This window comes from Pan troglodytes, chromosome 17 (genome assembly GCF_028858775.2).
Source record: "Pan troglodytes isolate AG18354 chromosome 17, NHGRI_mPanTro3-v2.0_pri, whole genome shotgun sequence".
Classification (NCBI taxonomy): domain Eukaryota; kingdom Metazoa; phylum Chordata; class Mammalia; order Primates; family Hominidae; genus Pan; species Pan troglodytes.
The window spans coordinates 55,586,257-55,599,582 of NC_072415.2; the positions used below are offsets into that span (position 1 = coordinate 55,586,257).

The 13,326-nt window shown below is 44.0% G+C and overlaps 1 protein-coding gene and 1 long non-coding RNA gene across 9 annotated transcripts in view; one reads left to right on the forward strand and one right to left on the reverse strand.

Moving 5' to 3' along the window:
* Positions 1-13,326, reverse strand: part of LOC104003140 (uncharacterized) — a 76,062-nt gene that overhangs the window by 43,067 nt on the left and 19,669 nt on the right. The window contains exon 2 of the long non-coding RNA XR_001711338.2: positions 2,345-2,475. This is a non-coding gene — a long non-coding RNA (uncharacterized LOC104003140). The remainder of the gene's footprint in view (positions 1-2,344; positions 2,476-13,326) is intronic.
* Positions 1-13,326, forward strand: part of SLC14A1 (solute carrier family 14 member 1) — a 28,630-nt gene that overhangs the window by 11,286 nt on the left and 4,018 nt on the right. For 4 of the 8 annotated variants that reach the window (XM_016933608.4, XM_016933607.3, XM_016933610.3 and 1 more), the window contains 5 exons: positions 533-628; positions 1,335-1,527; positions 4,042-4,189; positions 4,407-4,541; positions 13,226-13,275. In XM_016933608.4, the coding sequence (XP_016789097.1) occupies positions 533-628; positions 1,335-1,527; positions 4,042-4,189; positions 4,407-4,541; positions 13,226-13,275 (622 nt within the window). The remainder of the gene's footprint in view (positions 1-532; positions 629-1,334; positions 1,528-4,041; positions 4,190-4,406; positions 4,542-13,225; positions 13,276-13,326) is intronic. The other 4 variants (XM_016933609.3, XM_063795619.1, XM_063795620.1 and 1 more) reach the window with 2 other exon arrangements.

Genomic DNA, 13,326 nt, shown 5'->3' on the forward strand with positions numbered 1-13,326 from the left:
CCAAGACTCTACTGTCATTGGTCTGCGGTAGCGCCTGGGCTTTGGGAGTTTCTAAAGCTTCCCAGGTGACTCTAAAGTATAGCCAAAGTTGAGACCCACTTCCTCCATCATTGCCTCTCAAACTTGAGCAATATGAGAATCACCTGCAGGGTTTGTTACACCACAGGCATCTGCTCCCCGGCCCCAGGGTTTCTGATGCAGTCTATCTGGGGTGGGGCCCGAGAATTTGCGTTTCTAACACATTCCCACATGATGCTGGGAGAACCACTGTGCCTACGTGAATTCCCCCTTACCCACCTGCCCCCCAGGGCTCCCTTAGAAAAAATTTTTTTGCTGAATTCCTTTTTTTTCAAACCCAAATCCTTCAAACTAGTTTTTATGTTGACAATGTCTTAAATCCTTTTTCTGGAAACAAAGATTTCCTTCTTTCTATATTGTAGTTAAATATAAAATACTAATATGCACATAAATAAGCACAGCCTGCTGTGGGCAGTGTCTGCAGAAGGGCTGCCCACCCTTACTGTACCCACAGGTGTGTGGACGAGGACCTACCTGTAGAGCCAAACTCTTCAAGAGGTAATTTGGGACCTGCTCTGAAGAATAGGTTCATGGGAAGGAGGCCTTGCCTGTAAGTGCTCACCATGCTCCCTTCCACAATCCAGGAAAATGGGAGTTCTGGTCTTTAAGTGATGGCTCTTTGATTGGGCCAACAAGTGAGAGCCTATGAGGGACCTCGGGACCATGCAGCCCAGCCCCCCAGTTTACGGGCTCGGAGGCTAAGGAGATGCGCCTTGCCTAAGTCATGCAATTTGTCAACAGCTCAAGGACACACACTCTGCCCCACCAACCGTGATATTTTCCTCCAGCTCACACTACCTGCATCCTTGAACGATTGTTTCTCTTTTCCAAAAATAGGTATATTAAAGAAGTAATATCTGCCAAATCAGAATCAGGGTTGCCTCTAGTGGGGAGGGAGGGACATAAGAGCAAGTGGAGGGACAAACGGGACTTTAACTATGTAGACAATATTTTATTTTGTATGTCATAAGTACTTCAAAAGTATTTTTAAAATCTCAATATATAGCTCACTCTGAGCAACCCCAGAGTAGAATTTTTCAAAAGCCAAATAAGCTGAGAGTTGATTTTTTACTTTATGTAATATTTACTGCCTCCATAATAGGATTTATCCCAAGTTTTCTTTCTGTGGCAAATGTGCCAACACAACACGTAAGGGGCCTGTTGGCAGGTGAAACAAAGCCCCTCCAGAGTATAGCGATTCTGTGTGTCAGCCTGGTTTGTCACATGCACATTCTTCTGCTCTGTTCTTTTTTTAGCCCAATTTTCTCAAGTGCATTGAATTCCATGCTCAGCAAATGGGACCTCCCTGTCTTCACCCTCCCTTTCAACATGGCGTTGTCAATGTACCTTTCAGCCACAGGACATTACAATCCGTTCTTTCCAGGCAAACTGGTCATACCTGTAACTACAGCTCCAAATATCTCCTGGTCTGACCTCAGTGCCCTGGAGGTAAGAGACACTGGCTTCTCACATTCCCCCTGGCTCTGCAAGATACGCAATGGCCTCCTGGTCAATTGTCCATGGGTGTCAGAGTCTCCTAGATGCTCAGGACTATGGTGGCCTTTCTGCCTTCATCTTGCCATTTAAAGCATTTGCTCTACTCCAGAGTATTAGGGTCTAAGGGATTTTTTAAAATTACTATTTAGTCAAGCTGATTTTTCTGCCTTTTACCCTAAACATCCACAGTGCTAACCCCAGAGTACAGTTCCACTGGGAGTCACTCTATCGTAAGCTTGGGGGTGGGGGTGATGGGAGCCAGCCCTTAAGGCATGTGGCCTCCAGCCTGGTTTTAAATCTTCCACAGTCTACTCCCTCCAATCAAAAAACTGGATGCTTACTCTTAGAGCTTCTGACAGAACCTCTCTATTCTGCTTTTCCTTATGGCATAGCTCATAGAACATCTACAATAATTTAGGGTTCCCAAGCTTTGGTAGGCATCAGAATCACCTGGGGAGCTTTAAATACCCAAACAGGCTTCATCTCAGACCCTCTAAATCACAATCTCTAAGGGTGGGGCCTGGAACCTGTTTTAACAAACTCCCCAAATTGTGATGCGGGCCAGAGTTTGAGAACCGCTGTATCAAGGGATGAATCCTATGTATCTCTTTAAAGATGGCCATAAAGAGATTCTGTATTTTTTAAAACCTGGTTAACCCAAATCAAATTCCAGCTCTTCCTGTTGGTGTGTAATAAATATGTTTAAGGTTTCTGGATTATCAAGAACAAGAGAACACCTGAAATTAGAAGAAAACCAAAGAAACCTTACCTTTTTAATGTGCTCTCCCACTGTCAGGTTATGAAACGCCCTTTTCTGTCTTCTTTGTTGAGTGATCAAAACACATGAGGAGCTCAAGTCACCTTCTCCTTAGCTTCTTGCCAGAGAATTAAAGGGAGCACCTGGAAATAATTCAGAAGGAAAAAATCAAAGATTCATTAGAACTACCCATGAAAAATAACAGTATAAAATAGCATTAATCGATCTAGAACTGCACTAACACAGGAGCCTCTAGCCCCATATGGCTATATAAATTTAGATGTAGATTAGTTAAAAATTGAGTTCCTCAACCTCTCTAGCCACATCTCAGGTGCTTGATAGCCACATGTGGCTAGGACCCACTGTATTAGACAGCACAGATACAGACTATTCCATCATCTCGGAAAGTTATCCTGCACAGTGCTGATCTGGGGCAGGGGAAGCCTTGTCCTTCCCACTCTGAATGAACTGCCATCCTCAGCACCAACCCCAACCCTATGGCTACCTGAGAGAGAGTTCTGCAGTCAAGTCCAAAAACAAACAAACAAACAAAAAAGCGTATGCCAACTTTGCCAAGTTCCCTGTTCTAGAAATAACAAAATGTTTAGACATGAAGACCCAGCATGGGCTGGAAGAATTTAGAGTCCATCTTAGGGTAGAGTCAAACTCACACTATGGTCTGGTGCCCTTAGCCAATGTTAGACTCAGCCTAATATAAGAGGGGAGAAGACACTTCCCCTTGTGCCAAAGCTGGGGCTCCCTCTGGCAGAGTCACTGCCTCCAGAAGGTCTTTGGTACATACACGACCTAGCAATGGTGGAGAGGGCAAGATGGGAGCTGAGGAAAACATCTTTCAGTAAATGGCCTTGCTCAAAAGGGACATGCCATGGCTAATTATGCCTATCCTAGCCCTACCAGAAGTTCAGCTGTAAAGAATGATCACTTGTTAGGTTCAGTTCAACCTTGTTCACTCCTGAGAACTGCAATTCTGTGAACAGAATAACTAAATTCAGGCCTCAGCCAGAAAGTAGAATTGTGACATTTCCATGTATTTTTGTGTTTTGAGACCTGCTTGACAGTTGTTCATAACTAGAATAAGCTAAAAATATCTTTGTTTAAATGAATACATGTTCCACTTAACGATAGAAAAGTAAATTCACAAACTTGCTAAAAATTACTTCTAAATTGTGGACAAGATAACCTTGCTTTGGGTCTCTGGCTTTAGTGTAAGCATCCAAATTGCATGGTGATAATAATCTCTATTGAACATAGGGATGCACAGATAGATTAAATCACCCTCAACACTGATGGACATTTGAAAGCAAAAGAAGTGTCAGCTGTGGTCCTTGCCATCCCCAGTGGGAGGCATGGCAGATCCTCATAGCCAGGAGCAGTGAGTGGCACCAAGCTGGGAGCTTAACAGTGACCAAGGCCAAGTGTCAGTGCAAGCAGGAGAGCACAGGGGGAGCTTTGAGAAGGCGTGTGTGGCATGCACCAGGGAAGGGCTGGTGTATCTCTGGGGATAAAGCTGAAGAATGACTGGGATTTTTCTGTAATCAAAGAGAGAGAATTTTAAATGGTATTAACACTGTTCTTGAAAGAAGTAAGGTATGTCCAATCTAAAAGTACATTGTAGGAGTTTGTGGGTGTCCTGTGGGTTTCTGTTCAGTTGTTTTGGTAGCCTCATTTTTCTTAAATTTCTTTTGCAGTTGTTGAAATCTATACCAGTGGGAGTTGGTCAGATCTATGGCTGTGATAATCCATGGACAGGGGGCATTTTCCTGGGAGCCATCCTACTCTCCTCCCCACTCATGTGCCTGCATGCTGCCATAGGATCATTGCTGGGCATAGCAGCGGGTGAGCACAAGAGCCCTTACCAAATATTGAGCACCTCCTCCATCCCATGCATTGCCTCAGGCATCTTCTGTGCTCCAGATCTTTCTTGAGATCTTGGCTTCCTAGGGACCAATGGGAGTTCCCGGGATGCTTCCTGCTAACTTTCAATCCCACCCTCAGTTTCCTTCCAGAACATCCTGCCTTTAGTCCTGAGTTCTGACCCCGCCTGTCTTAACAGGACTCAGTCTTTCAGCCCCATTTGAGGACATCTACTTTGGACTCTGGGGTTTCAACAGCTCTCTGGCCTGCATTGCAATGGGAGGAATGTTCATGGCGCTCACCTGGCAAACCCACCTCCTGGCTCTTGGCTGTGGTGAGTCTCCCACGCCCCTGGGGGAGGGCTGCTCATGACTACAGGATCTCAATCAAGGATAAGCAGTAAAAACGGACTGCATGAAAAATCAGGGCCAGGGTTCTGGCTTGAGCCCACTTGCTGTCTAAGTGTGTGAACAGGACAAGTGACGTCCCCTCTCTGAGAGCATTAAAATCACCTCTGCCTACCTCTGTGATGATTGTGAAGGCAGGAGCCTATTGAGTCATATTAATATCCTAAAATATGGATGTTTGGGAGGATAGAAAAAGAAAAATCCCAGTTATTCTTCAGCTTTATCCCCAGAGATACACCAGCCCTTCCCTGGTGCATGCCACACATGCCTTCTCAAAGCTCCCCCTGTGCTCACGGGCTCTCCAGCTTGCACTGACACTTGGCCTTGGCCACCGATAAGCTCCTAGAATGGTGGCACTCACTGCTCCTGGCTGTGAGGATCTGCCATGCCTCCCACTGGGGATGGCAGGGACCTCAGCTGACACTCCTTTTGCTTTCAACTGACTTGTCTTGCGTTCTTCAAACTAGTTGTTTGACCCAACAAACTAAACGGAAATAACTCCAGCTAAATACAGAGCAAGGTCCCCTGGTAAATCAGGGTTGATTACATTTACCCCTTTGAGTGAGCATCACAGTAACCCAGCCATTCTAAAACTTCAGAATGCATCAGAATCACCTGAAAGACTTGTTAAAACACAAATCGCTGGGCCCCCTCCTCAGTCTGATTCAGCGTCAGAGATAAGGGGAAGAATATTTTTTTTTTTTTTCTAAAAAACAGTCTCATTCTGAGCCAAGATCGCGCCACTACACTTCAGCCTGGGCAACAGAGCAAGACTTCATCTCAAAAAAAAAAAAAAAAGAGAAAAGAAAAAAAAGAAAAAGGGTCTCATTCTGTTGCCCAGGCTGGAGTGCGGTGGTGTGAACACAGCTCACTGCAGCCTTAACCTCCTGGGCTCAAGCGATCCTGCAGCCTCAGCCTCCCAAGTAAAGTAGCTAGGACCACAGGCGTGCCACCATGCCTGGTTAATTTTTTATTTTTTATAGAGATGGGGTTTCCCTATGTTACCCAGGCTGATCTTGAATTCCCGGGTTCAAGCAATCCTTCCGCCTCCACCTCCCAAAGTGCTGGGATTACAGGCATAAGCCACCACGCCGGCAGAATTTCCACTTCTAACAAGTTCTCAGGAGGTGCTGATGCTGTTGCTCTCAGGATCACATTTCAAGAACTGCTGTATTAATCCTTTCTGACTCCCAGTGTTCTAGCCAGACTCAGCCTGTCAGAGCGAGAAGGCATCCTGAGACCTCTACTCCATCCTTCTTACTTTACTGTTGGGGTCCTGAGGCCAGAGAGGCTAAGGGATGTGCCGCAGGGAATCTGGACAGCGATGGGTAAATCCACCCCCGGAACCCACACTTACCATCCACCTCCAGAGTTATCCCACCGCACTCCTCTGCTTCCCTTTTATAGCATTCAGGCCCTCACGGCAACCTCTTAGGTGAAAACAGACTGCATGTGATTTGGATCTGAAAAGCTAATAGATCCCAGGTGGATTTTGAGTGGAGGCTCATTCACCCATAGCCTCTGGCATGCCTAATTCAATCAAAGTATAAGCATTTAAGATAATGTTCTAGAGTGGAGAGAATGAGATTTGCTTGGGAACAAAAAGGAGGGATAGTGTAATGTGGAGAAATTATGTCTAATCTAGTGGAAATATATGTCTAGAATCAGTTTATCACCAGATTAATCAAGCCAAGGTATCTAAACAGTTATGAAAACAGTGGGCCATGTATCAGGCGGGTTTAGAATAGATTTCTGCACTGGCAGAAAATGGGATGGTACCAACGGTTTCTAAAGACCCATTCCATTTTGATTCGATGCTATAGCAAGGGTAACATAACTCAGGTTGCTGTGATGTAGCCATGTAGATGTCATTTTGTCAAATTCTTTACTATTACTTAGCTATTTCACCTAGCTGTTCTGTTGAAATGTTGAACTCCTTCTCCATATTCGTTCACAAGGATAAAGGAGAGGGTTAGACAGGTGCTGTAGCCACCTGAGTTCAGCTGGGTTGGAATGTTTATCCTACAACCTTTCAGCTTTATTCTGAGATTGGTTAGGGGTTTCCACCTGAGTTCAGCTGGGTTAGAATGTTTATCCTACAACCTTTCAGCTTTATTCTGAGATTGGTTAGGGGTTTCAAACCTTTATTTGGGATGCATACCTTTATTTTTCTGGAGGAAGCAGCCACAAATATGTATTAAACACACATGATACAAAAGACAGTACCAGGAAGAGCAAGGGGTTTAGAAGCTTTAGGTCCCATGCAGTTCCTGCACAGAGTGTTACAACAGAGGGCAGAAGCCAGGCAAGGGAGGGAGCTCAAGAGGACCATGCAATCTTTGTGGGAGAAGAAGAAGTCCATAGTACAGGATTCTCCAGGGGGCCATTTCCACTCAGAATTATCACAAAGTACCTCCTGGAGAAGGGGGCTTTTCCATAAATGCTAGAAAATAAGAGGAGGAATTCTGTTTGGTGGAAAGCGTGGTGCAGGCCAGCATGGGGACAGCCTGAGCATGTCCTTCAAGATCAAGGAGAAGGCATTTTGAGCACAGGAGATGGCGACGAGGTTTTTGTTTTTCTGGGTTTTTTGTTGTTTTTTGGTTTTTTTTTTTTTTTTGACAGAGTCTTGCTCTGTTGCCAGGCTGGAATGCAGTGGCACAGTGGCATGATCTTGGCTCACTGCAACCTCCGACTCCCTGGTTCAAGCGGTTCTCCTGCCTCAGCCTCCCAAGTAGCTGGGCTTACAGGCACGCACCATCACGCCTAGCTAATTTTTGTATTTTTAGTAGAGACGGGGTTTCACCATGTTGGCCAGGATGGTCTCAATCTTCTGACCTCATGATCTCTCCACCCCGGCCTCCCAAAGTGCTGGGATTACAAGTATGAGCCACCGCACCTGGCGGGTGCTGAGTTTTTTGTTTTATGTTGTTGTTGTTGTTTGAGATGGACTCTTGCTCTGTAGCTCAGGCTGGCATGCAGTGGCACGATCTCAGCTCACTGCAACCTCTGCCTCCCGGGTCCCGGTTCAAGCAATTCTTCTGCCTCAGCCTCCCGAGTAGCTGGGATTACAGGCATGCACCACCATGCCTAGCTAATTTTTTTTTGTATTTTTAGTAGAGATGGGGTTTCACCATGTTGGCCAGGCTGGTCTTGAACTCCTGACCTCGTGATCCACCTGCCTTGGCCTCCCAAAGTGCTGGGATTACAGGCGTGAGCCACAGTGCCCAGCTAGTGATGAGGTTTTGACAGACCATGGAGAAGAATGAAGTCGAAGCTCTTGACATGTTGTTTCCCCAAAGTGGGAATCTTTGATATTTTCTCAATTATAGAAGCAGCACAGATTTATTGTATAAAACAAAACAAAAATGTAATCTGTATAGAAATGTATGAAACAGAAAGTGGAAATACTCCATCTTACTCCCTAGAGAGGGCTTTTTTGCCCCCTTCTTATAAGGATCCTTGTGATTACATTGGGTCCATTCAATAGTCTAGGAAATTCTCTCCATCTCAAGGTCTTTAACTTAATCACAGCTGCTGCTAATTCCCTTTTGCCATGTGAGGTCACATATTCTCAAGTTCTGAGGTTTAAGATGTGGACGTCTTTGGAGACCATTATTCTTCCTACCACACTCACCTTCCTTTGGATAGATTTTTTTTTTTTAAACTGGTGTAGCATAATGGTTGAGGCAGTCAACTGAGCTAAAGAGCTCAGACTCTGGTGCCAGACAGCCTGGATTCAATTCCAGCAGGTCTGCTACTTACTAGCGTATTTGCTTATGAATGTAAGCAAATTACTTAACCTTTCTATGCCTCAGTTTCCCCATCTTAGAAAATGGAAGTTACCATATTTAATTCATACAATTGTTCTGATGATTAAGTTAGTTAATGCATGTCTGAAACTCATAGAACAAATAGTGTCTAGCACTCGGTAAGCACTATTTAAAAGTCTGGAAAAACAGTTTTTCTGGTGGATTTGCATAACTTATTAAGAATCAAGCTTGTTTATTTTCTCCTCTCAATTGCTTAAGTTTATCAACACCTGTATGTTCTCCCCAAATATGACTGATACCCGAGCCTGCCTTTACTTCCTCTGAGAAGGCCCATCCCTGACGACTACTAAAACCATTGATACTGTATAGAATTTTTATTTTGGATTTGTCGTAAGTATAAGTTTTTGTTTTTGGTACTTGCTTATTTAGGCAACTGTAAACTTTATTAACTTGCTTATTCACTCTGACTTCGTTCATATTAACCTTCTGTACTTTTTTTTTTTTTTTTTTGAGACAGAGTCTCACTCTGTTCCCCAGGCTGGAGTGCAGTGGCACAATCTCAGCTCACTGCATCCTCCACCTCCTGGGTTCAAGCAATTCCTATGCCTCAGACTCCCAAGTAGCTGGGATTACAGACATGCACCACCATGCCCAGCTAATTTTTTGTACTTTTTGTAGAGACAGGGTTTTGCCATGTTGGCCAGGCTGGTCTCAAACTCCTGACCTCAAGTGATCCACCTGCCTCTGCCTCCCAAAGTGCTAGGATTACTGGTGGATTACTTTTTCAAAGAGGGTTTGCAAAGAGAGTTTTGTTTTCTTCAAAGAGGGTTTGCAAAGAGACCTTGTATGCTGGAGAATATCTTCATTTTACCTTCATTTAAATTTTAGTTTAGCTAGCTACCAAACTCAAGATTTAACATTTTTTCTCAATATTTTGAAAGTTGTCCTCAAAGACTACTCCATTGTCTTCTTATACCCAAAATTGCTATTAAGATGTCTGAAAAGAAACTAATTCTTGTTAAAAATTGATTTTATTTTTCTCTCTGGACTCTCTGAATTTTCTCTTTGCATATGAGATATATATATGGTTTTATTTCACTATTATCTGTCTAGATGTAACTTTTTTTTCTATGCTAGTAGGTACTCAAGTCCTCTCAACATGAGCCCTCATATCTTCCTTTAATTCTGGAAACATCATCAGTTTTTACTTTGTCAAATCTTTTCAATTTTTCCCCTCTCCTTCTGTGATTTCTAGTATTTGAGTACAATACTTTATGCTAAGTTTTTCATAACTCTTGACTTTTTCTTAATATTTTCCATCTATCTTTTCCTGAGGCCCTTCAGTTCAGCTGATTGGCCCGATCATTCTTTGGCTCTGTCCATTGCGCTGATCACATCATCTGTTGAGTTCTCCATTTCTGGTTCATTAATTAAATTTTACTGGCTGGGTGCAGTGACTCACACCTGTAAACCCAGCACTTTGGGAGGCCAAGGCGGGTGGATCACAAGGTGAAGAGATTGAGACCATCCTGGCTAACACGGTGAAACCCCATCTCTACTAAAAATACAAAAATTAGCTGGGCGTGGTAGCACGTGCCTGTAGTCCCAGCTACCCAGGAGGCTGAGGCAGGAGAACCACTTGAACTCGGAAGGCAGAGCTGCAGTGAGCTGAGATCATGCCACTGCACTCCAGCCTGGGTGACAGAGTGAGACTCTGTCTCAAAGAAAAAATTGTCGACTGTAGGTTGTTCAGTTTTTTGTCCTTCTTTTATGGTATTTGCTCTCCTGAGATGTCCCCTTTCCTTGTCCTGGGAGCTCATGTTTCCCTCGGGGTATCAGCTGTTTGGGTGAGTCTCTGGGCAGAGATGGAAGCCCAGGTTGGAGCTGCATTTTTCCTGGTGCATCTAAGGAAAAAGGGGTCCCCTGCCGCAGGGTGTAGAACCTCCATTGCTCAAGGCCGTGGAGATGGTGACTGTCTAAACATTTTATATGATAAGTGCCCTTTTGCTGGGGGAAGTTCAGATTGCTTCTAGTTTGAAATCATTACAAAGAGTCCTGAAATGAATATTTTTGGTACAAATGTCCTTGTGTACTTTGTACAAGCATTTCTGTAAGAAAGAAGATTCACCTTCTTTTCAAGAAGCTAAATTGATGGGTTAAAGGGAATGCCAATTTTGATTTCAGTGGATGCCAACTTCATCTCCAAAAGAGCCATGCCAGTTTCCACTGCTGCCAGCAGTGTGTGAGAGTGCCCACTGGGCCCCCACAGGGTTCAATCAGACTTTTAAATCTCTGTGCATGGATTTTTGAGACAGATCTCCAGCCCCCCTTGGAAAGCGAATCTCACATATAAAATGCCACAGCAAATTTCAGCTTGTCGACATCACCCTGATACTGCCAAACAAAAGACCAACCCTTTCAGCCAAGGTAAATAAGTGACAGACATTTATTACAGAGCTGTTTTTTAATCAGTCCCCAGTGGCTTTATCAGGAAACTCTGACAGAACCTGGCACTGCTGTCTTTCTGGCCTCTAAGCCAGAGCAACTGCATGGCCAGAGAACAGCTCAATGTTGTTGTTTTACCAGTGGAGAGTGTAAACACATTGTGTATCTCTTCCCAATGGTTGGGTTATCACAGTGGGACTCACCTGTGGCAGTCCATTGGAAGGGACACTATCCAGGAAGAGCTGAAATCCAGTTTCCCCTTCAGTACTCAAGGGCCTTTTCTTCCCTCAGCTACCAAGAATGCTGTCAGGGTCATTGCCTACAAACTGATGATGCTGTGCAGAATTGCCCCTCTACTGTAAGGCTTTCCCGGTCCTACTTGGCGAGTCTTAATTGACATACCTACCATTAAATAATCTGTCACTCGTACTACGGAGAGAAAAGCAACTTTGAATTGGAGATCACTTCACAGCAACATAACAGTATGAGACGTAAACGTGCCAAAAGTGAGCCTTAGAAGTGTAATGGATATTTTAAAAAGAGAGAAAGCAACAAGGCCTCATGTGCTCAGCGGTGGTGTTGTGGTAGAGGGGGCACTCAAGAGATCAGGGACAGAGGGCCCCAGTGCTTGGCAGAGGGCCAATGAATAGTTGTTAAATTAATTGATTAAATTTCAACAATGAATGAAATTGGTGTAACCAAGGAGAGAAACCCTTCTAAGCCAAGCCATGAGCACCCTTCTGCTCAGAGCAGTAGCTCAGTCCCATGGTGAAAGAGATGCATTTACAGCTGTGTTTATGGAAATACAAGCTCTCATTTGAGATTCTTCACCTCCCAGTAAGGCAGATTTCAAGGTGCCTTTTTACAGATGATGAAACTAGATTCCAAGACAGTGATTTGTTATACAACAAATAAAATGGCAGAGCTGGGATTTGAAACCAGTACTGTTTCCAAAGAACAGCCTTTCCCACTAGTGTGAGACAATTCATACGTGGAAGAATTTGATATACTATTGAATAAGAAACACCAGGATAAAAAGACAAAATATTGGTAAAAGGACAGAAGTCTATGGTAAAGTAAATGAGGATCACAGAGCCTCTCCAACCATGTCTGCCACATCCCCACACACCAAGATAGCTGATGTACCAGACATGAAGACGAGATGGTGAATGTGTCTCACGGTGAGCCCCGGTGGCCCAAGTGGCTGTGTGGCCATTATATGAAGGTCATTCTTCAGGCTGTCCCCATGAAACCTGAGGGCTTCCCTGAGCCTCTGTGAGCCTTCTCTTCAACCAAAACTGAGGAATAGATAATTAGCTGGTTGAGATCTTTGCTTTTGTTGTTTTACATTGAAAGTCACCCATATACTCGAATTACTGATTCTACAATTTTTTGGCCACTCAAAGCAAATAAAAACATAAGACGTTGGCTGGGCGCGGTGGCTCATGCCTGTAATCCCAGCACTTTGGGAGGCCGAGACGGGCAGATGACAAGGTCAGGAGATTGAGACCATCCTGGTTAACATGGTGAAACCCCGTCTCTACTAACAATACAAAAAAAAAAAAATTAGCTGGGCGTAGTGGTGGGCACCTGTAGTCCCAGCTACTCGGGAGGCTGAGGCAGGAGAATGGCGTGAACCCAGGAGGCGGAGCTTGCAGTGAGCAGAGATCACGCCAGTGCCCTCCAGCCTGGGCGACTGAGTGAGACTCCATCTCCAAAAAAAATAAAAAATAAAAAAAAAGACGTTTATTCATTGATTTTAATGGTATTGGAGAAGATGTTATCAAGGGGAGGAATCTCAAGTTTGTGTTCAGTTCCTGCTGTTCTCTGAGTTCTTTCCTTCTTATTTTGTAAACATGGTTTTGTTTTGGTTTTTAGTACACAGGCTGCCAAAGCAAGCACTATGATTTTTTGTAGCTGTGAATTCAATTCATTAATATGAGAATCCTAGATGCTATCTCAAGAAACATTCATAGGTTTCATTTTAATTCAGCTATGCTTGGATAAAACATCAGAGAAATTTATTTGTCATGGAAGGCCTTTCCCTTAAGTATTAGCAATAACAATAAAATAGTAACCATAAAAAAACTACCTTTATTGAGCACTTACTGTGTGCTAAACACATGCATTATTTCCTTTCATCCTCACACCAACACCATGAAAAAGATATTCCTCTTACTTCCATTGTACAGGTGAGGAAATGGAGGCTTAAAACAGAGCCCATGGAGCTCCTAAGTGATGGAGCCAGGATTTGAACCCAGGACTGCTGACTTTAGGCTCATGCTTGTAATCAGGGCACTGTGCATTCCAGGTGATTTATATTGGAAGGCAGCCTTTCCTGTGATTAAAAGTGCATCCACGAAGCATTGTTCTTTCCCTCCTTTTTTTTTCTGTAGCCCTGTTCACGGCCTATCTTGGAGTCGGCATGGCAAACTTTATGGCTGAGGTGAGTTTGCTTTAGTCTCACTTTTCATTAGCGTAATTGACCAGCTTACAA